Source organism: Pagrus major, chromosome 2 (assembly GCF_040436345.1).
Source record: "Pagrus major chromosome 2, Pma_NU_1.0".
NCBI lineage: Eukaryota > Metazoa > Chordata > Actinopteri > Spariformes > Sparidae > Pagrus > Pagrus major.
The window spans coordinates 7,357,930-7,378,561 of NC_133216.1; the positions used below are offsets into that span (position 1 = coordinate 7,357,930).

Here is a 20,632-nt window from a genome sequence, read left to right on the forward strand (position 1 = left end):
ACCCTGTGGATTTACCATGTTTGCATAAATGAACTGGTGTCATTAAAGGACACCGGCAAGGAACTTTTCCTTCTCACAAAGCCTTTCTGATCCACGTGGTATTCGTTGGTATAAAGTGCCATCTGGGTTGGTAAACATGTCCATACTGAGAGCCATTGGTTGCTTTCACCACACAGTGCATGATTTATGGAAATTGGATTTTTCAAGTTAAACTTTTCAGTTTGCCAATTGGAACTGTGAATGTTCCAGGTTGCCTGATGCAGCTTTACATGAGTAAAGAAAACAAAATATTTGTATTTGACACTGCTTCTCACCTTGACTCTGGGAGAAGATGTCGGTGTAGAGATCTTCCTCTGCATCTGAGCGGCGTGGCGGCAGGTAGCAGAGCTGACGGCGCTCCACAGAAGGCAGCGTGTTGACTGTTAAAGCCAGCGAGGCTTGAGAAAATGCCGCCTTCATGTCAGAGAAGTTCAGACTGTGGGAGTCTTTTCCATTCAGCTGAAGAATTTCATCCCCTGCATTTAGACCTGCAAAGTGGGAACACCATCAGCTTCGATTCAATTTACTTCCTGTCACGCATCCATGCACGAAGTAAACGGTAAAAATCCCAAACTAAGAGACTCTAACAACAACAATCTATCTCACTGCCACCATTGATTAACTGACCATTACAATCCCAATTAAGATGAGATGACATTATTGCAAGAAACCAAAACAAAGTAAAAATACCACTTTATAGACCATTAGTTGCAGAATTGTTAGCTGTTCTTTGCCTTTCAGACATACTTCTCTATGCCCTATGAAGTGTCAGCTGCAGAGACAGTGCAGGTCTCTGATTTTTTGCAGCGCTGCATCACTGCATGCACTCTACCTGCATCATGACCAACTCCAGCATGATATTTTGACATCACTCAACCCTGCAATCTAACTTTGTGTGAAGGACGATGCTGAAACGACAACTCACTACAGCTGCTTCACATTGTTAGCCCTGCTACGAAGGCCAGTGAGAGGCAGTGTGGTTATGATTATAGTAATCAACGCCCTTGAGAACTGCTGTGTTCTCTGAAACCTTCCCTGCCTATTGAAAAACATGTGCTAATGCATTTCTAAAGAGAGAGAGAGTATAAATGTCGATTGACCTCAATGTGAGAGAACTGCTGTTTTCAAAACATGTAAAAGAATGAAAAAATTGCTAATGCTCCCCAGATTCTCTTTTCTTCCATTGTAACTCATCAGGTCACAGTCACAGATTGATCATCTTTGAAGAGTTTATTTGATGGAAATGAAGGGTAATGAACCTTTGGCGAAGGCTAATCCGCCTGCTTTCACATCAGTGATGTAGAGCTGCTGTTCTCCGTCCTCCTCCACCACTGAAATGGAGAAACCTGGAGGAGGAAAGGGAGAGGCAGAGAGGCGAGAAGAGGAGGAGAGAAAAAAAGAGAGAAAAGGGACTCTTACATAAAACACACCAGAGGATTTGTGCAGTACAAATGGGAATAGTCTGAAAAAAACAGGTTGTGTACAGGTCAAAGAAAAGCAATTATGCTCAAAACAACAGCACCACATTTGAAATCTTTGACTTCATTATAGCATCTTTACTGCAAAAACAAAATCATATTACAATCGTCAATCTAAAAGAAACTACACAGGATTATTTAAATGGTTCCTACCGTAACCGATCATGCAGGACTCGTCTCTGTCAAACTGGATTACTTTTGTTATTTTGGAGCAGAGCTCAATTTCTTTGTAAAGCTGCGAAGAACAAAAAGAAAGTCATTATATAAATGATGAGACAACGGCCTACTTTATTCATATTCTGGTGGGTGGGTTACTGACGGTGTGAAGAGACAGTGCTAATTTTCTCTATTCTTAGACAAAGAATCGAACAGTGTCTTCATGAAAGATGGTTGATGACATGTCATGATTACATGATGTAAATACAATTGCACTGCAGATATGTTTATTAAGGCTCCCATGAATGGATTTATGTTTTGTTGCATGGACTTCCAAGGGAGGCATTTCCCTGGAGAAAACACATGAAATCGAAAGGATAAAAGTAAAAAACCTATTAATAATTCAGAACCAAGGATGCTCTTATGGTCTGATTTCCTCCATATTGTGATTCTGCACACGTTCTAATGCAAACACTAGCTTTCTCAAATCATGTTTTTGACCTTTATAAACTTGAAAAGTCTGGCGGAGAAGGAGCAGGTGGTTACATACCAAGTCGCACACATCCTCTTCTGGTTTGGGAATGTAGAATTGCACTTGGTTTTCGATAAGGAATTTGAGACGCAGGTAGTGCTTGGTGGGATCAAGCTGGTGAGCCTGTGGGAGGCAGAGGAGAATACCGAAAGAGGATTGGTTGCTTGATACCATTAAATTGACAGCAGCTTATCAGTGACTCATTTTGGGTTGAAATACAGATTCACAAAGCTATTTAGTATTTTAACCCAGCAACAGTCTTCTTACAATGAGATGTGACATTAGTTTTTACATCTTTCTGATACTGCAAGTCAGAGTTTCATTTGTCTAGTTAAATGATGATTTAAGAAGACGACAGTTGCTTTCTTTTTAAAAGTGCTTGTATTTCCAAGTGACTTTGTCATGTAGACATCACTGGAGGTAAATTTGAGTTGTGGGTCGTGTCAGGTCGTTTAAGGTTGGGAGCTGTTACCTTGCAGATGGTTTCCAGAACGCACAGTGCCGACTCCCCTGGCTGGATGATGGTTAGCACTGGCTGGTCATTTGGTAGACACACCCACGAGGGGGTGAGGTGGTCGGGAACCCAGAGGTCACTTTCTGTGCTGGGCCGTGGAAGGCTTTTCACAGTTCCATCCTCACTTTTCTTTGAACAGAGACATTAAAAAGATTCACAGTCTGCTACTTTAGTTCAGATTTAATTTTTCTTTGTCAGCCTCTCACCTCTGCTTCCAATCTAAAGATCTACTGACAGTACACCCACAGAGTGGTTGCAATAGATTTTTTAAAGACTGTAGTACATTACTGTACATTTGCTTAAAAGGAGTGAAAAAAAAATTATAACCTCCAGCGTGGTTGAGTAGATGTGACAGTTGTCACCTCTGGGCCTCTGCCCTGCTGCCTACTCAGGATATATAGAAGGCTAATATGTCATTGACGTCAGTGCTGGCTCAAGATTTAGATGAAGGTTCCAACTCATGTTTGACCTACACCTCAATGTTTTTGCAAACAGAATGATTCCTCCTTACTGTGTGTTCCTTGGCAGGATCGACATATATGCCATCTGCAGGCTTTTTCACTGGCTCTTCACCATCAGCAAAGACCTGCTGGGACAAAAAGAGGGTCAAGTGGTGACTCAAGCAGAACGATGGAGGATAAATGCTTAAGGGAAAAGTAGATAGATCTTTGTGTAGCTAAGGTAGCTGTATTGATCGTCTTGAAACTAGAAAATAACTGTAAAACCCCAGGGACCTGGTTGATGCTGGGATGGGCTTTCGTTTTTTTCTTTGAGGTAGTGTCAAGACCCCAGAGAGAGGAGAACCTGCTCTTGCGCTTGCTGCAGGAACGAGACATGGCCTGTGTTCGCCGTCTCACTCCAGTCTCTGTGCGAGCAGCCACCTGCAAAAACATAACGACTCAGTCAGGCCTCAAACATGCCAAATGAGGCAGAGACAACAATCTTTTTGACCTCACATAACATCACAATTTGCAAAAATGTGTTTATGTAGCATATAAATGATATACATAAACAACATAAAAACAAAGCAATGGGATGCTTCAAAAATAAGCACCAATAAAAAAACATCTTTAAGGGAGACAAGTACAAGACAGTGATCTTTTAAAATGTATGAAACATTAGCACATGAGACAAAAAGTGAATCCTTCTCAAAGGGGGAGATCTGATGCACAGAAATAAGTATATCTTATTCCTTGTTATTTTTATTTTATAAACTTTTTAATCATTTATCTGTAGATATAAGCCCACATGAGCACCAGGCACATGCAGATTTTTACACAACCTGGCATTTCTAGGCTACTCTACTAGCCTAGAACTTACAAAATATGCCGAATAAGGCATTAAAAAGCACTGCATGTAGGAGCAAGCATGCTCTCAACTTAACCTAGACACTCATTCTGTCATTTTTTGTTCTGTCAACTTTTCTCAGTCCTCTTTGGACATATTGCTGACACAAGTATTCATGGAAGTAGAGATGAGCAAATTAGAGTGGAGTGAAACAGTAGGAAAGAGGAGAGAGCTGTTAGATAGTTTTTTTTGTTACACATACAAACCTGCTATCTCAGCTCAAACACCCACCTGCTCCCCGGCACTGCGTTGGTGGTGAGGGGCGGAAAAAAAAAGGTGCCTCACTTATCTGTCTCTAAAAATCAAATAGATGTTTTCCTGTACTAGCAGTGCTTTTAGCTGTGGAGTAGTACAGCAGTGGGAGGCCAAAACTGAACCAAACCGCCCAAACAGGTGCCCTGCATGAGACCCAGGCTCCAAAATAGCACACATTGTGGAAGTACATGGTTTGACACTACACATTTTAGTTTCTGAATCAATTGCCCTGTCAGAAGAGTCACCAGGTGTATTCAGCGATGACAATGTGTATTTTGAGGGAGGTACAAAATTTTGCTATGCTTACAATCCAAGGAACATCTAAATATAAGGGCAGCATAGTGTTTAGAGAGATCATCCTATAACTGAAGGTTAGCTGTAAGAACTGAGTTGCTGAAGTATACTTGAGCTATACAATGGTCCCTCAAATATTCACTGGTTTCCATACATATTTGTAAAGGCACCAGCCACACGGCCTTCTCTCAGTTTCCTCTCAGGGTCACAACACTCAGTAGTATTACAGTATTTTTCCAGATTTGACAATTTTTTACACCTTTTCCTTGTAGTTATCACAACAAGTCTACTGTACAGTTGCATCTTGTCCTCCTCAGTGAATGAGCGACAAACACAGACATGGAGAAGAGAAAGAAATACTCAAACAAATTTCACACATATATGGAAGGAAGAATTTGCATTTCTTACAGACAGTTTAAAAGGAACGGGGTATGTGTTTTGTAAAATCTGGTGCATTGTTTTTTCTGTCAATCTACGGGGTAGCATCAACGTCAACCACCAGTGAGAGGATTCACACAAGTTCACGCCAGAAGCGACTATTATTCTGCACCTCTTTTTGAGAATTTAAAGAATTTAATATAAAAATGTTGTTGCAATGATTAAGAGGTGATAATAATAATGATAATGATTATTAAAATTATTTTGTTATTTTCATCCTTTAAAAGGCACTGGAATGCTGGACACAAAGTCAAAGCCACATTTTCAGGAGGAGGCAGGTATAACAAGCTAAATGCATAAAAAAGAACATGTGTAAAACTAACATTACATGAAACCATATAATTACAATTCTTCATAAAACCAGATAAAATAAGAGCATTTAATAAAACATGAAAAAACAAAGACGTAATATTTACCAGTGCATGGAAGGAGGAGACAGAGAATATACCCAGTCGGCCCATTGCAAGCTTGGTGGGGCGAGAGGCGAAGGCCAGGAGGCGTTTGGGGTTGGGCAGCTCTCCTCCCTGCAGACTGGCCAGGTAGCACCTGAACCGGAATAGATCCATGTGAAACTGCTCCAGGTTCTGCTCCCACAGGAAGATCTGCAGAGAGAGAAGGACACAACAACACATCCAGTTACTTGTTCATCAAGACACTTGTTTGTCAACTTCAGACCAAGATGGAGCATCTCATCTATCCCCCGGAAGCTCTGTTACCACTTTGCTCAGAGTGTTGCCAACCTGCACTCTCTGTTCCCAATGGTTAGATGTTTACTGGGGCAGTAGAGCAGGACATTGTGATTATTCACTGGGCCATCCCCTCCCAGTCACGGTCCTGCACTGGTGTTTGGAAGAGGCGGCCAGCGCCATGGTGGAGGGCTCTGTATCACTGCCAAGTAGCCCAGAGACGAGAAAGAAACAATACTGCACATTCCACTGGCAGATAGAGGCTGGGAGCGTTTCAGCTTTCTAAGGAGCGGGCCTATATCCATTCAGTTCTGCACAATGTGAAACCTGACACTGCCAAACAGAACCGCTCCAACCAGTCACTACCTAACTGACCAAACAAAGGCCATTTGATCACCCTTCTCTGTAAACAGACCTATTGAAGACAATATGAGCTTTGTGATTAATTGAGAGAATGGCAGGCAATCAACGTGTGCCAAATGCATACAGTGTTAAAAAACAATAAGCAATCTGGTTCTGATAGATATCTAGCATCAGCAGCCGGATGATACCAGATGATACCCCTGAGATCTGTTACTTCATTTCCTCATACCTCTCCCTACTTCTCCTTCCATCTGCAGTTTCTTGCATCAGAACAACTAGGGGACACTGATATTGAAAAACCTACACACATGTGATACCTGTAATTAAGCAAACAATACACAAGTTGAATGTGTTTTGAAATAATAAAAGGTTATTGTCACCGTAGCCAGTTAACAGTATAAATGAAAAACACCTCAAGTGCTCTAGTAGTTAAGAAAAGTTCTCTTTCTGACAGTTATCTGTCAGAAAGAGCAGCAGCAGGAGGTTGATGCCAAGGGCTCTTGTGTTGATGAAATACTGCATTTTTCTGCTGCTTTATTAAATCAAGACGAAGCATGTCTGTGACCTTTTCTCAGTGCCTCCTGGCTTGCTCATAAAACTTTTAAATGGATAAATTGGTTGGTTTCCACTTAAACTGCTGTGGAGGAAAATTGTCCAATTGCAAGAGGTACTTTGATTCTGAATTAAATGATAATTAAATATTCTATCCCATTAGGAGACTCTGAACCAACTTGAATGTCTGCTAGCAGATGTTTATATCCCATTAAAAAAAGAATCTGAGCTGACCATTTTGTTTCCATCTTATATTTTCTTTAATATTTTAAATTGAGACCCTGCTTAAGTTGTTGACAGACTGTGTTTATTCCCCTGTCAATGTTTGGAAATTTTCCTCTCAGAATCACTTGTTTTTATAAAAAGGTTAAGTGGGTCACAGAAACAGAAAAATTTGAAAAAAGGCTGCTTTAACAAGCAACAAAAATATAGAATGCAGTACTAATTAATGTGTCCAGTGTTATAAAAATAAAAATAAGTATTATACTCAGTGAAGTGATTTTCTGAGCTGCTCTCTGCTTGATATTCCCTGACGTCCTCAGAGAATCCATCAAATTTCCAGACTCTTCCAGTCAAGATAATACTTCCCAAAATGTCAAACTGCCTGACAACTCAGAGAGACAAGCTGAAGTCAGAAAGGAGAATAAAACCTACTTGATCTAGGATCGTCTTCCTCTTCTTGGTGTCAGTAACAGCAGACAGCTGCATGTCCCCCATTTTCTTCATCTTCTCGTCCATGTCTATCTTCTGCTCTAGTTTCTTGATTTCGGCTCGAAGCAGGCGCACCGTGTCCTCTCTGTGGTGCTGGCGGGCGACGGCAGTGGCACATGCCGAATGGATGGCTGTGATCCAGTTCTCCAGCTCCGTCTGGCTGCAGGTCTGCGTGGGGACAGACAAAGGTCAGAGGTTAAACAACAAACCAGCCTCTGACATTCAAAATAAAAAGCCCTTTACTTGCTGTTCCTATGTTGATTCACTAATAATTATAAAAGCAAATCAGACTAAAAGAGCATGAAAGAAAAGAAAACAGAGTACATATAGGTCAAGATAATACATGCCTGTGGGAGACTTTGCACTTATTCACAGACCAGATGACATTTAAGCATTCTCTTACCTGAAAAAGAAAAGCATCTCCCAGGGAGTTGCTGAGACAGAACACAAAGTCCTTTTTGGGATGCTCTGGAACAGCCTGAACAATGCTGTTCTCTACCCAGATGGCATGCTTGGGAATACTGTTGTTGTCGATCCCTGAACGCCCATCAGTCTCATAGAAGAACAAAGTGCAACCTGAAAAAACAAACAAATCTATTTATTACTTATCAGCACAGACACTTGCAGGGCCCAATCTCTAGGAAAGAATAACAGTGATTCTAAGGATTTTGTTAAAAAGCCAGATTTGCTCAAGCAATTAAACTCTGCTCTCCAGTGGCCAACATTAAGAAGTGCAGCATGGCTGACTTCTCAGCAAGGAAGACATCATGATCATAAGAGTACCGTTTTAATTTCAAGCCCTGTCAAGAGGCATAAAATATGATAATGAGGTTTGCATCATGCTTGATTTAAAGCGGGGTTTACCGAGTTTAGTTCAAGTTAGATTTGATTAAGTATTTCTGCCTAAGATGCATTATGTCAGCTAAAACATCCACATCATCAAAAGCATGCGTGTTGACTGAGCTGTATGAATACAGAGATTATGGACTAAAGTGTAAATGTTGTGGATACATTGAGGGCATAACAAACCTTTCAGGGAAACCCAGTAACTCTTCCACTTGCGTCTTGTGGCCGACTCCACTTTCTTGTTTTTCTTATGCACGAGGAAGTTCTTGACAGCAAGCCTACCAGCTTTGCGCACCATCCCCTGGGCGACACTTAGCAATGGGTCAGACTGGTAGGCGGAGCTCATAGTGCTCTGCTCGTCACTCAGGGCAGACCCCGCCTCCTCCAAACTCTCTGTCTGGCAGGAGCTCATCTCCAGTTCTTGACGAAAGTTCTCATACACACCCTGTACACACTCACTGGCCCCGCCACCGCTGCTGCTGCCACTGTCGCTGCCAGCGAACATGCTCCTGCCAGCCGCCGAACACACGGAGAAGGAGGCTGACATAGTCTTGTAGCGTCTTGTCTGGTGCTCTGCCTCCGCCGTCACCCCGTCGATGCCGCTGTCCTCGTACTCGCTGCCCTCCCCGGCTGTGACATCCTGCGTCGTGGCAGAAGCACAAGACAGGTGAGAAGGCATGGCACCCACGTTTTCTTCATCACTAAGAAGGAAGCCAGTCAACAACTCCTACTCTGACTGATGACTACACAGTCTCAGTCAGATACAGGATAGAGACATTTTTCTAAAGTAAACATGTTACAAAAACTGTGACTACAGATGCCTAACGAGAGTCCAAAGGTTTCCTAATTCTGAGTTTCTGCTCAAAATTACACAGCAAAGCGTCTGCTGTTGTGTGAGTACAGCCTGCCCTCCCTGTGGCACTGCAGGGTCTGCCCTCTCCTACCCACATGGCCAAAGGCTCCTGGGAGATGAAGGGGGTTACACCGAACTCAGTATCTCCATCTGGTCACATGACCCAATCATGCGCTCCAGAGCTCCATTCACTAGGGCTGACGGTGCCCCGCAGTGACAGGGCCACCATACACGTTTTACTGTTACACTCTTCCACAGGCCTCCCCTCATTATCATAACAAAAGACTGAGGCATTTCAAACGGGGAGTGACTTTAAGCTGTGCCCCCCCGCAGCCTCTTCTCCAAGAAAAACAACAGTTTCATCAGGAAATCGCTTCCCTGGCATATGCATTCTGTCTTCACTTTATCTGTTTCAGCAGCTTATTATCTGTGAGGTGAATGCAGGAGAGGAAACGCTGAGACACAATGAGGGGAAAAAATGAATGAGGGGAGCTGTCTTTATTGGTGATGCCACCAGACTACATTAAGATTCTGCACAGCTTTTCATACTCTGTCCAAGGAGCAGAAAAGGAACCATGACACAGCTTCAACACTTCAGGGCACTGACATTTCAATGTATGTATGCAAGAAGAGTATCAGACAGACATGAATACACAATTTACATTTTCATGGATGCAGGAAATGATTTTTTTCTCATTTTAAATTAGATTATGTGAGTCAAATTAGTGGTGTAAAAGATCAGCACAATGTGAAACTGCTCTACATCTTACCTGTATAGTCTGCGCCCTCCTGCCCTGCATACTGGCACACATGGCAGCTTGGTGGCTGCTCAGGCCCTCTGACAGGCAGTGGGAACGCCGGCAGGGGAGAGTGTATGCACCGTAGGTGTTCCCATCCTCCTCTGATGGGGAGAGCATCTTATCGTCCCCTCCCTCCCTGATAGCCCTGCTGCCGTCGTGCCACTTAGCATAGCGCCGTTGGACTTGCTGGCGGGCGGGGTTCTTCTGGCTATACAGCTCATCAAGAGAGTTTGTCCTGTCAGCGGAGTCTGTGGGGCTGGACTGCAGGTGGCCTTCGCAGTCAGTAAAGTCCCTCTCATTGGCTGGGTCTATGATTTCCTCTGTGCTGGTCAGGTGCTCTTGGCTGAGGTCAGACAGAGAAAACTCCAGGCTGTCATCTCGCCACATGTCTGCAGACTTAGACCTCTTCTTCTTGAAGCTGACGGTCTCCTTGGAGCCGTCCTGACTTTTCTTGAGGTATGTTACCTCACCTGTGTACACATCTTCATCCTGCACCTCCTCTGCAGTTGGGCCAGGTAGGGTTATGTGCATCGCATTCATGTGCACAGAGGGATTGGCCAAGTCAATGTGAAAGGACACCGGCCGCAGGTTCATGGCCACACGGTCCACCCAAATGGGGCTTCCAAAGTCTGGGAGTATATTTGTCTCATTGAAGGGCTCCAGGCCATTGTCAGCCAGTGATTGTGGGATACTGGGGGTGCTACTTGAGCGGGTGCTTGTCTCAGAGTTTCTGTGCTCTATTTTCCCTGATGAGGCATGTCGAGAGCGTCTGGACTGCTTGTTGGAGATGCGAAGAGACCGAGACATGTGCTTACGTGACAAATAGCCATGTTCGTTACCGTAGAGGGCATGGTCCCCGTTCTGGCTCTCGACATTTCCCATGACTCGGAGGCTGAACAGAAGAGCATAGGACATACAGCTTAAATAAATCAGTAGAGGAACATAATGTATCAGACATAAAATGACAGTTTCTGACAATTCTGTCTGAATGTTAGCTTACCTGCAGGATCTTAATTATTTTTCAGGCATTTTGTTTGTCACTGAATCTTCAGACAGTTTGGTCCTTCGGCTGCTGGTACAATCCACAAAACTCTGAAAACAGACATCCAGATGAGAAATCACATCAATGTGTGCCAACTATTGCCCTTATACTGAGGAAAAAAGATCACTGCATGATCACTGGCCCAAGCATGTATGATGAACCACATCATATGCCTCTTATTCCAGCAGGCAATTTGTAAATTAAACACAAAAATAAGTCAGAACACCGGAGCAAAATTGACTCAATCCTGGCTTATTTTGTGACTTCTTTGTCATTCACTTCAGAGAAAAAAAGAGCCAGTTTTGGTCAAGCCAGTGAGATAAACACCACTCTTGTTCTGACAAACGAGGAAGGAACGAGAAAGTGATCCACTCAGTTCCTTTCAACGTGTACAGGGGTTGTGTGAAGTGGAGGGGACGTAATGACAATATGAGCACTGCGACAGCCTGAGTGAACACGAGTTATTCAGAGCTGAAGTGAACCATCTATGTAGTGCGTTGTTGTCTGTTCTCAAGCACTACCTCCTGAATTAGAGAGGGTTGGGAGCAAATGCACATTTGGACTCCCGTCTACCTGCCTTTAGGCTGGACAGCCTGCTCCAAAAAAAAGGTCCTATTCCATGCTTGGGACCATCAACAGATGGGACAGAAGATTAACTACCCACGATGCGGCTGTTGTTTCCCCTGATGTACTTTCCCCTCCTTTTAGGACAGACCCGTTGTGGGGGGTGCAGTGTTTTCATGTGTAGCAGATGAGTGGGAGACAACCCTCTGCTGCTGCACGCACTCAGGCTGTGAAGAGGGACGTTACGTAAACTGGATCTGACCCCGTTTTTCTACCTTATGTTTTCCCCCTTTTCCCCTCTCCATTCTGCTCACTCATCGCCCTACACTGGTACTGCAATGCACAATGTTTGGTGTGGATGGAAGTCCATTAATGTTCCCTCCAACCCTTCAATTAACCCTTCAAGATATTGCCCATTTTATTCAGTCCTCTTTGGTAGAGGAAAAGAACAGAACTATGATGCCACTGCACTCATAACAGGAAACGAGATTTACTGAGGGACACAAACATGCTTTCAAAATGCTAGAGAAGTGACATCAAGGCCTACTCTAGGCTTGTTTGTACCCTTTTCCACACAGTACTCTTTATTTTCCATGTGTGTAAGGTGAAAGTTTAATGGCTCTGCAGATGTCATCCCTGGAGAGAAATAAAAATGACCAGTGTGCTTTAACCCTTACTGCTGCTCTGTGAGGCCTACAGGGCTTCATAAAACTGTAAACGCAATAAAATAAAGCCCTACAACAATCTTTTTGACAGGTCTAACAGTCAGTATTTATGGATATTTATAGGGCTGCTTTAATATGTTGATGTGCTGGATTTGCTAATGTTCTCTGTGGTTTCAATGTTAATATGATGTGAAATTGGCCAGAAATTAATTACGCTGTTTCAAGCTGAGATGAGAGGCTTAAAGAGCAGACACAGTGGTTTTCTCAGTCAGTACAGTTAAAGCAACCCACTGTGCAATGCCCTTGGAATTCACAGGACAACCTCATTTGTTCAGGCCGCAAATAACAGCTGATCATCGAAAATGCCAAAAAGATCTATATATTTAAAAAATGAAAACAGCTGAATCACACTGCAGCACTGTTAGTTATCCAACGCCACCTATTACTGTGACTGTACATTCTGTGCCCTTTTTCTTACATGGGTAGCCACAATTAGATTAAAAAGGCTGTGAGGCTCATCCTCAACAAAAACACTCAACATTCCATAAAATAGATTTAGCAGGACTCAAGGACTCTATTTATTTATTCATTTTATTTGTCAGGGACAGTGCATATTGATGAACATTGCTGTAAATATGCCAGAATTAGCCAAGAGGCTAGTTTTCATCTGTTGTCCCTGGCCAGATGTAAAGTGGCATCCATATATGGCTTACATTTTACAAGGTACATTTTACAAGGTACAAGGTAAATGTATTTAAATTTTTTAAACAAGGGTTTAAAAAAACGAGAATAAATTTAACTTGTAAAAAGTAAACTGTATAAAGTCAGATTTTGCTCAGACAGAGTGAAGTCGAATTAGTTGTCCGATATGGGCACTAAATCAGCACATTCACGGGGACAAAAGATGTAAATGTTAACAGTACAAACAGCTCCCTGTTCAATCTGCCACATCGTTACAAAAAGAGAGAACAACTCTCCTTGTAGTAAAATCATTTTTGCAGTAGGATCTACAATGAATCAGCACACTACTTTTGCCTCTTTCGAAGAGATAACAGAACACTGATTCTATCTGAGCATTGCGATTTCCACCAAAAAGGTTTCAAGATTAAAGAACACAGATTTATAGGAGGCTGACCCGGAGACGCTCTTGAACATGGAAATATAAAAATGGATAAGCATGCATGTTCCAAATTTACAAATTTAGGGATATACCATTTTATTGCATCTGGGTTACCAGAATATCTGAATACATGGTTAAAATGGCCTCAATTCCCCAACACTGTATTCTCTAAAGCTGCAAAGCTGCTGGTGCACAAAATCCATCATCAGCTTTTTATTAATACATGAGGAAGAAAGGCCAGAGTTGGATGAGATGTTGTAGAGCACCAAATCCCCAGGAACAGCCAGAGGGTTCTTCTAGAAATACCTGCTAATACACAAGTTAATGCCTCTGTCTCGATCAAGGTTTTGATGAAATACATAACCATAGGAGATTCCAACCACCCACAGATCACAAAGAAGAATAGTTTTATTGTGAATCAAGATTAGCAACACAAAGGCTTCAGGGAAAGGCACAGAAATTCACCACAACTAACACCGCTTTGGGAAGTTGTAAACAGTCAGCACATGAAAAACATCAAGCTGCTTCTAAAAGAGCAGCTCAATTCATAAAATCCAGTTCTTCTGTCAAGACAATTGTGTTGTCCCTACTGGATAGGGACAAAAACATTGTCTGTGTGTGTTACAATATAAAATACTAAATGTCTAAAAGTATTTCTTACAAGATATGTCAACATGTTTTCTCTTCTTCTACTAGCATATACTTCTTTGCTGAAAGTGACATTTTTTATCCGAGATTCTTCAGATTTGTTAAGCCCATCAACTGTAGGCTTATAAAATTATATAAGCCATGCTAATATTTCTTTTGTTCTCATAACGTTACAAACAGGAGCAGAAAAGTGTTATTTAAACATGAAGAGATATTAAGTTTGATCTTGTCCCCAGGGGCAACAAAAGACTGGGAAAGTTGTGAAATGCTCCAAAAAAAAAACCTGTTTGGAACATTCCAGAGGTAAACAGGTTAATTGGTAACAGGTGAGAGTATCATGATTGGGTAGAAAAGGGGCATCCTTGAATGGCTCAGCCGTTCACAAGCAAGGATGGGGCGAGGTTCACCACTTAGTAAAACACGACTGTGTAAAGAAAATTGCTACATGGGTTCGGGAACACGTCGTAAAACTGTTGTTGGTAAACACAGCTAACTGGAAAATGATTGCATTCTGGGTGTTTTTACGTCCCAACTTTTTGGGAATCTGGGTTGTACCATCTTTATTTAATATCTGCATGACAGTATTAGATCATAAACGTCTGATTAATGCCAAAGCCACTCCATTTCACAACACTGTTGATGATATCGGAAACTGTTTTGGGAGAGTCATGATCATATTTCCATTCCATGTGCTGTGGGATTTTGTCATCTCTGAAATATGTGACAAGTGGATTTAAGGTCCTTTTGTTATTCCAGAGCACTTAAAAGCCTTGTTTATATTTGACAAATACTCAGGCCTGTTTGAACAGGAACCGGAGAATACTGTCTTAACCCCCACCTGTTCTTTGTCTCCTTTAGATCCCCAAGGATAAAAATGTCAAGTTGCTTGTATCTTTTAAGAAAAACTATGAGAATTCTTGCCCCACGGCCAAAACATGACATATGGACTTTAAAATTATGGCAGAACCTTCTGACAGTGTGAAACACCTGGTCACACATTCCTATATTCACGAGCTCCATTTGAAACAGAAACAAAATACAGTAATACACCATACAGATCAGAAGATAACAAATGACCTGGCTGCATAACCAGCTGAAATATTGCGACAGATGATACAAACACACATTAAGACACGATCTGATTTTGATTCTATATGTCGCTCTGACTCTTCCAAACACATTCCTGCCATTTAACCCAACTACACTGGTGAAAGGCAAGAATGCACTGAGCTGACTAGTTACAAGCTCCAACACAAAACCCTGTAATCTGAACACTCCCGCCTCTAGAGATAATAACACAGGTAGTTGTATGGAGGGGGTTTACTGCTGAAAGACTGCTCTCAAGACAGCTCACATATTCCCGCTGATATGGAGTCATATACTTCTGTGGAATGGAAGTACCAAACAGCAATCTCCTGTTCTCATGACTCATTTTCTGCTCCCGAATGTGCTCAACTGTATTTAAGATTCTATTTGGCTAGAGGGAGATTTAGCGTCAACAAAAGCTTGCATCCTCTTTCAAATGTTTCACATCGGTGAGAAACATCCGCACCAGAGTAGTACTTATTTGGGATATTGAACAAAATAACTACTTCCTCCAGTCTTCATTTAATAACTCAGCTGAGAAACTATAGGCCACTATCATGTAGCCAAAGAGTATTATTCTAACTTGGATCTGTAGCCCTAGAAACCCTGAATCGCAGACAGACACAAAAAGGGGGCTTTCAGTGACGATGAAAGCCAAAAACTGGTCTTGGAATAGCTTTGTGCCAAGTATGAACCATGAAGTGACGGGCTAGCCAGCATTTGTCTCATCTCTCCAAGATTTATACAGCTTTATTCACTATTTATCTGTAGAAACTACAACAACTGGACAAACTGAACAGGTAAAGTAATATTGATTCAAGCAATTCTACTGCCAGTGCCAACATCTGCCATTATCAGCTGGCTTTAACAATTACATTGACATAGTAGCAGGTGATGTACCATTACACCAAAAACCCCTTTAAAACAACATATTTGAGCAGCAACAACAAAAACAGACTCTTCCATTAGCTGCAGAATGGATTTCATGTTTCTTTTGATGGTGGCAAATGCTGCTGCTGTGTGTAGCCTGTGTGACCCCGTCATGAGAGGCTCAGCTGGTCGTATGTTGAGGGACATTGTTAATGCAGGAGAATGCCAGCACATATCAAGCAGAATAATAGCTGACAGTACAGCTGGTGAGAGACCCGTCAAGACAGCAGGAACCACTGGTGAAGGTAATGTAGATGCTGCAAGTAGATCGGCAACTTGATTTTGAATTTTGAGTCAGGAGCCAAATTGTTACGCAAACTGATCCTTTTGTCTTGCGTGTTGCACATTGAGCTAACAAGGACATCTATTTTTGTGATAGCTAATGTGGTGGAAGAGTTTAGTGAGTTAGTACTCCAGTTAACATTATTAGGAACTGACAAGGGTATTTATTTGAGGTAGTTGGCAATGACAGGGATACCGAATCAGGAGTTTGATGTAAAGAGACATTTGCTCTATTTGTTCTCACAGTTTTTTGCTATATTGTGGCTACAATTACATTAGTCAAAAACAACTTTTTGCATGTTCAACAGGGTTTACTTATCATGGGTCTATGTGACTGCAACTGCAAAAGATACATATATCAATGCCACAGATGTGCAATTTTAATTTTAGTGAGTTACATACTTTGCAATAAATCCGCAAGCACTGATTTTGGAGCCTGTTGCTGAGCAGCAGCTGGTGTTGTTTAGCCTGGTGGCACCTTTGTCCCTGCCAGTGTTTTCTCTAGGGCACCACTGTTTGCAGAGGTCACTGCTTCTGCGGGTGTTTAAGCTCTATGGGGTGTGTGTACAGCAGATGCTGCAGGTTTTGTTGGGTCAACAACTCTTTTGTCCACTTTATAGGTTTAAGAATGCTTTATTAGTTTCTATGGCCACTGGAAAAATTGTATTTAGTGCACTTTACGTTAAAAACTACATATATTTCGTCATATTTTTGCCTACATTGTCTGGCAAAATGATAACCAACTTAATCTTTTTCCTTTTATTCTAGGATCCTAGTTATTATAAACTGGCTGTGCCAGTAGATGTGTGAAATTAGCGCTAAGATAAGATATAATTATATAAAAGACCCAGATGATGTAAAGGCTCACTCAGTTAAATGAAATGCTGAGGACAGCTGTTGCCATCTTTTTCCTTTTCCACACTGACACGAAATGACATTGCAAAGATCTTGAATATTGAGCCAGAGTTCTTTCATCCTTATCATCAAGCAAGTTGCTTGTCCAGAGGGTCACAGCCGAGGTGTTATCAGACCACATCCTGCTTACTGCTCTTTAGCTCCTCATTGACACCCTTTGAAGTCCTTAAACAGCTGTTAATTGGAGCTATACTGTACGCGAGCCACAGACCACTGCTAAGACAAAAAGGGGGTGGGTAGAGGTTGTGGTTGTAGTGATTCCTCTGATAGCGCTTTAACGCTTCAATGGGGGAAGGGATCAGCGTTTTTTAATCAGGTAAAAGGAGTGAGGGGATTTCTGTTAAAACTATGATCTGTCGGATCTGTCTGTCTACTTAGAGCTATTAGAGCATTTAAAATGAGTCTGTACTTGTTTTGTTTTTTTAATCAGACTACTCCATCAAAAGGGGAATGCTCCACCAAGTATTACTTGCTCAGATTAAAAGGACAACTCACAACACTGTTTGAAACTTTCAGGTTTAGTCACAAATCCATCCCCATTAGTCTGTCAGATAGATTAATGGAAGGCCCCTGTGTCACCTTTGATGATTTGGATTTTCCAGAACAAAGTAATTCTGTTTAATAATTGAAGTTAACTAAACACCCATAGTAAATTAACCTCACATTTCTTCTGTCATCTCAGTTAAATTTCCCTTCTCTAAATCATAGCCCAAGTGTTTATTACATAAGACACTGTGTCAAGAGCATCAACGACCCATTTTTCTCTCATTCTGGTAGCAGTTGCTTTTAGATCTGTAAATGATGTCTGAAAAAAAAAATATCGACGCTCCACACTAATTCAAACTGAATTTGATACAAGCAAAAGTGCAAAAAGGAAATCCTTTGAAAGTCATTCAAACTTAACTCGCAATAATGGGAAACGTTCCCAAATGTTCCCACTGTGATAGTGACAGCAGGATTACACAAGACTTCAAGATCAATACTTAACAGTTTGTGATGGAAGTATTCATCTGGGAGGACATACATAGAAAAAGCCTCATGTAATGAAAAAGGCTGCAGTCTCTGTGACAAAATATCACAACCACAATCACCAGAGACTTTCATGAGTTGACCTTCTTATAGCCCGTTACTGTCACTGTCAGTGAAAAGGTCTCCCCTGGCTACACAGAGCATCAACACTAGTCTGCCTTTACATGCTTCACATTCCAGGCTTTTACAATTCGCTCCTCCAGCCTGACTCCAAACACACCCAACAATTTTCCCCTCACACAAGGAGCAAATGTGCTCGACAGTTTTACGATTATAGATTTGTGATCAACAGTATCAATGCCGGGACACACTGGTTACCAAAACACAGAGTTTCTGTCGCAATGGCATATTGATGCATGCACCAGGAAATATTATCTGCTGAGCAGTGGTGCAGGATGATTTATATAAGAAACAGCTGTAAGCTGAAACAAGATATTTGTGAAAGCGATTCAGAGTGATACACGATATAAACTTGGTAATATATCTTCTGCTACAACTGCCTCATCTTCACTGACTTTCTCACTCTGTTTTCAGCTTAATGGTGAGGTAGGGTCGATTCAGATTGTGGGTGTAGACGAGTAGAAAAACGTCTGTAAAAGTAAAGTAGATGCGACTTTAAGGATGCCCCCCTGGAAAAACTGGCACTGCAACCATGTAAAAATAAGGGCAATTGAAACTTTGGGCCAATATTTTGTAGCACAGAAACTTTATGTCAGCAGGAGAATTGCATTTTTTCCTGTTCTCATGTATAGAACCAATCAAAATATTTATTTTCCCAGACTAGCTTACATACAATTTATTTTTAAGTGTATACAGCTCATTCATCTAAAATGCATGTTGATGCTTCAATATCTCATTTCACTTTCAATAAAGTTAGATTTGAAGCCTAATTTAACTGTCGGGCCACAAACTAAAGTAAATGACAGCTTGAGTTTACCCCAAGCATTAAGTCTGGTGCTGAGGTATCACAGACGGAAGCAAAGCAACATACTACATAAAATAAGCACATCAGAGTTGTCAGATAGGTTGGACCACCATGTTTAACTGTATATCTTCAAACTTTACAGTTACGCCTGAAAATGACAAGCGAGATAAACAAGTTTGTCGATATATATCTCCGCAATGTGAAGCGACGGTCGCAGGATGTCATAGTGATTCAGTCTATATTTTTTAAATCCGATGGAGTGAACTGATCAGTCTTGGTCAGCACACACCAATGAGCCCAGCTGGCCTTGTGATCTTTGCATTACATAATTCAAATCTAATCGATTGTTCTGCTCACATTCAATAAGCCAAGAACACCACAAAACACCAATGAATGGCTGTTGATGTCTTCGGACCAGAAGCCAGTCCACTGCTGGGTGAGCCATTCACCTACCAATCTCAGTATGGCAACTGACTTGTCTCTGCATGAATGTCCCTCTGCTGGCAGCAGAATAAACACAATGCCAAGGACACAGAGGAGCAGCAATCCTGCATTGGAAATGTGTTTTCTAAATCTGGATCACTCAAGATTTTCTTCCACAGAGGCAATGATTTGCTTTCAGGTCAGTGAGTGGGAATGCCAAGCATGGCTCCAGTTTGAGTGTGTTCCTTTTGTAAAGCATCACAAGTGCAGGCACACAACCCAAACTCCACTCAAAATCCCATTTGGGTTGATGTCAAGGCCCATTTTTGTCTTTTTGATTCCAATATTAATGACCAGGGAACCTTTTAGGTTGCAAACAGACACTGAAGAAGGGAGAGTATAAATAATCCTGGTAGACTAGCTGATGAGATGAGACTGCATCTGTGTGTTTTTAAACTCATCCTTAATGTAATGGTTTTAAAACAAATAAAAACTCTCGAAAAACAACACTCTATGGACTTTTTTTGTTTCATCAGTTGCATGTCCCAGGTTTACCTGCACAGATTAAATTTTATCTTAAATAATATCTATGGACAGAGCCTGTGGAGAAGTCATCCATGAGCACATCCTCAACCATAAACACCCCTGGAGCTCTCAACTCCCTACTATGTTGTACTGTGCACTGAAGCAGAGCTGAGGTGGATCCTGATACACATGGCTACACAAAACTGGGAAGAAAATATGTCCACTTCCTCCAAGCAGTCCTGATCACAGTTTCCAGTAAATGCCTCTTTTACTATCCTGTGGTAAAATGTCATTTAGAAAAAGTCACATTTCAGCTTGAGTCCAATATTTTCATCCATTTACTAGAATTTGAAACCTGGGTAGTAAACATTAGGTCTCATGCAAAGGCGTCTAAGCAGGAGAGTACTTGTATTTAGAAGAGGCACTCCCTACTAATGTGGTGCTGGACCATTCAATTAAGTTAAATGTAACAATTTCAGCTGCAAAACATATCACTGAAGTATGGACATACTCTATTATCATCATGTTTTTGGCCAAACATCTACATGCAATGTAAAGATATTATAGGGACTGGTTCCTTCTTAAGTTGTGTTGAGGTAATAGTTTTAATTCAA

General features: G+C 41.6%; 1 protein-coding gene across 1 annotated transcript in view; it reads right to left on the minus strand.

The window, feature by feature from the left end:
- Positions 1–20,632, minus strand: part of LOC141008196 (rho guanine nucleotide exchange factor TIAM1-like) — a 45,966-nt gene that overhangs the window by 12,729 nt on the left and 12,605 nt on the right. The window contains exons 2-14 of the mRNA XM_073480448.1: positions 10,865–10,956; positions 9,835–10,756; positions 8,395–8,851; positions 7,769–7,941; positions 7,309–7,533; positions 5,470–5,655; positions 3,454–3,600; positions 3,231–3,305; positions 2,678–2,848; positions 2,224–2,328; positions 1,671–1,752; positions 1,299–1,385; positions 315–527 (exon numbers count right to left, since the gene is read on the minus strand). Of these exons, the coding sequence (XP_073336549.1) occupies positions 315–527; positions 1,299–1,385; positions 1,671–1,752; positions 2,224–2,328; positions 2,678–2,848; positions 3,231–3,305; positions 3,454–3,600; positions 5,470–5,655; positions 7,309–7,533; positions 7,769–7,941; positions 8,395–8,851; positions 9,835–10,746 (2,833 nt within the window). The 5' untranslated portion in view covers positions 10,747–10,756; positions 10,865–10,956. The remainder of the gene's footprint in view (positions 1–314; positions 528–1,298; positions 1,386–1,670; positions 1,753–2,223; positions 2,329–2,677; positions 2,849–3,230; positions 3,306–3,453; positions 3,601–5,469; positions 5,656–7,308; positions 7,534–7,768; positions 7,942–8,394; positions 8,852–9,834; positions 10,757–10,864; positions 10,957–20,632) is intronic.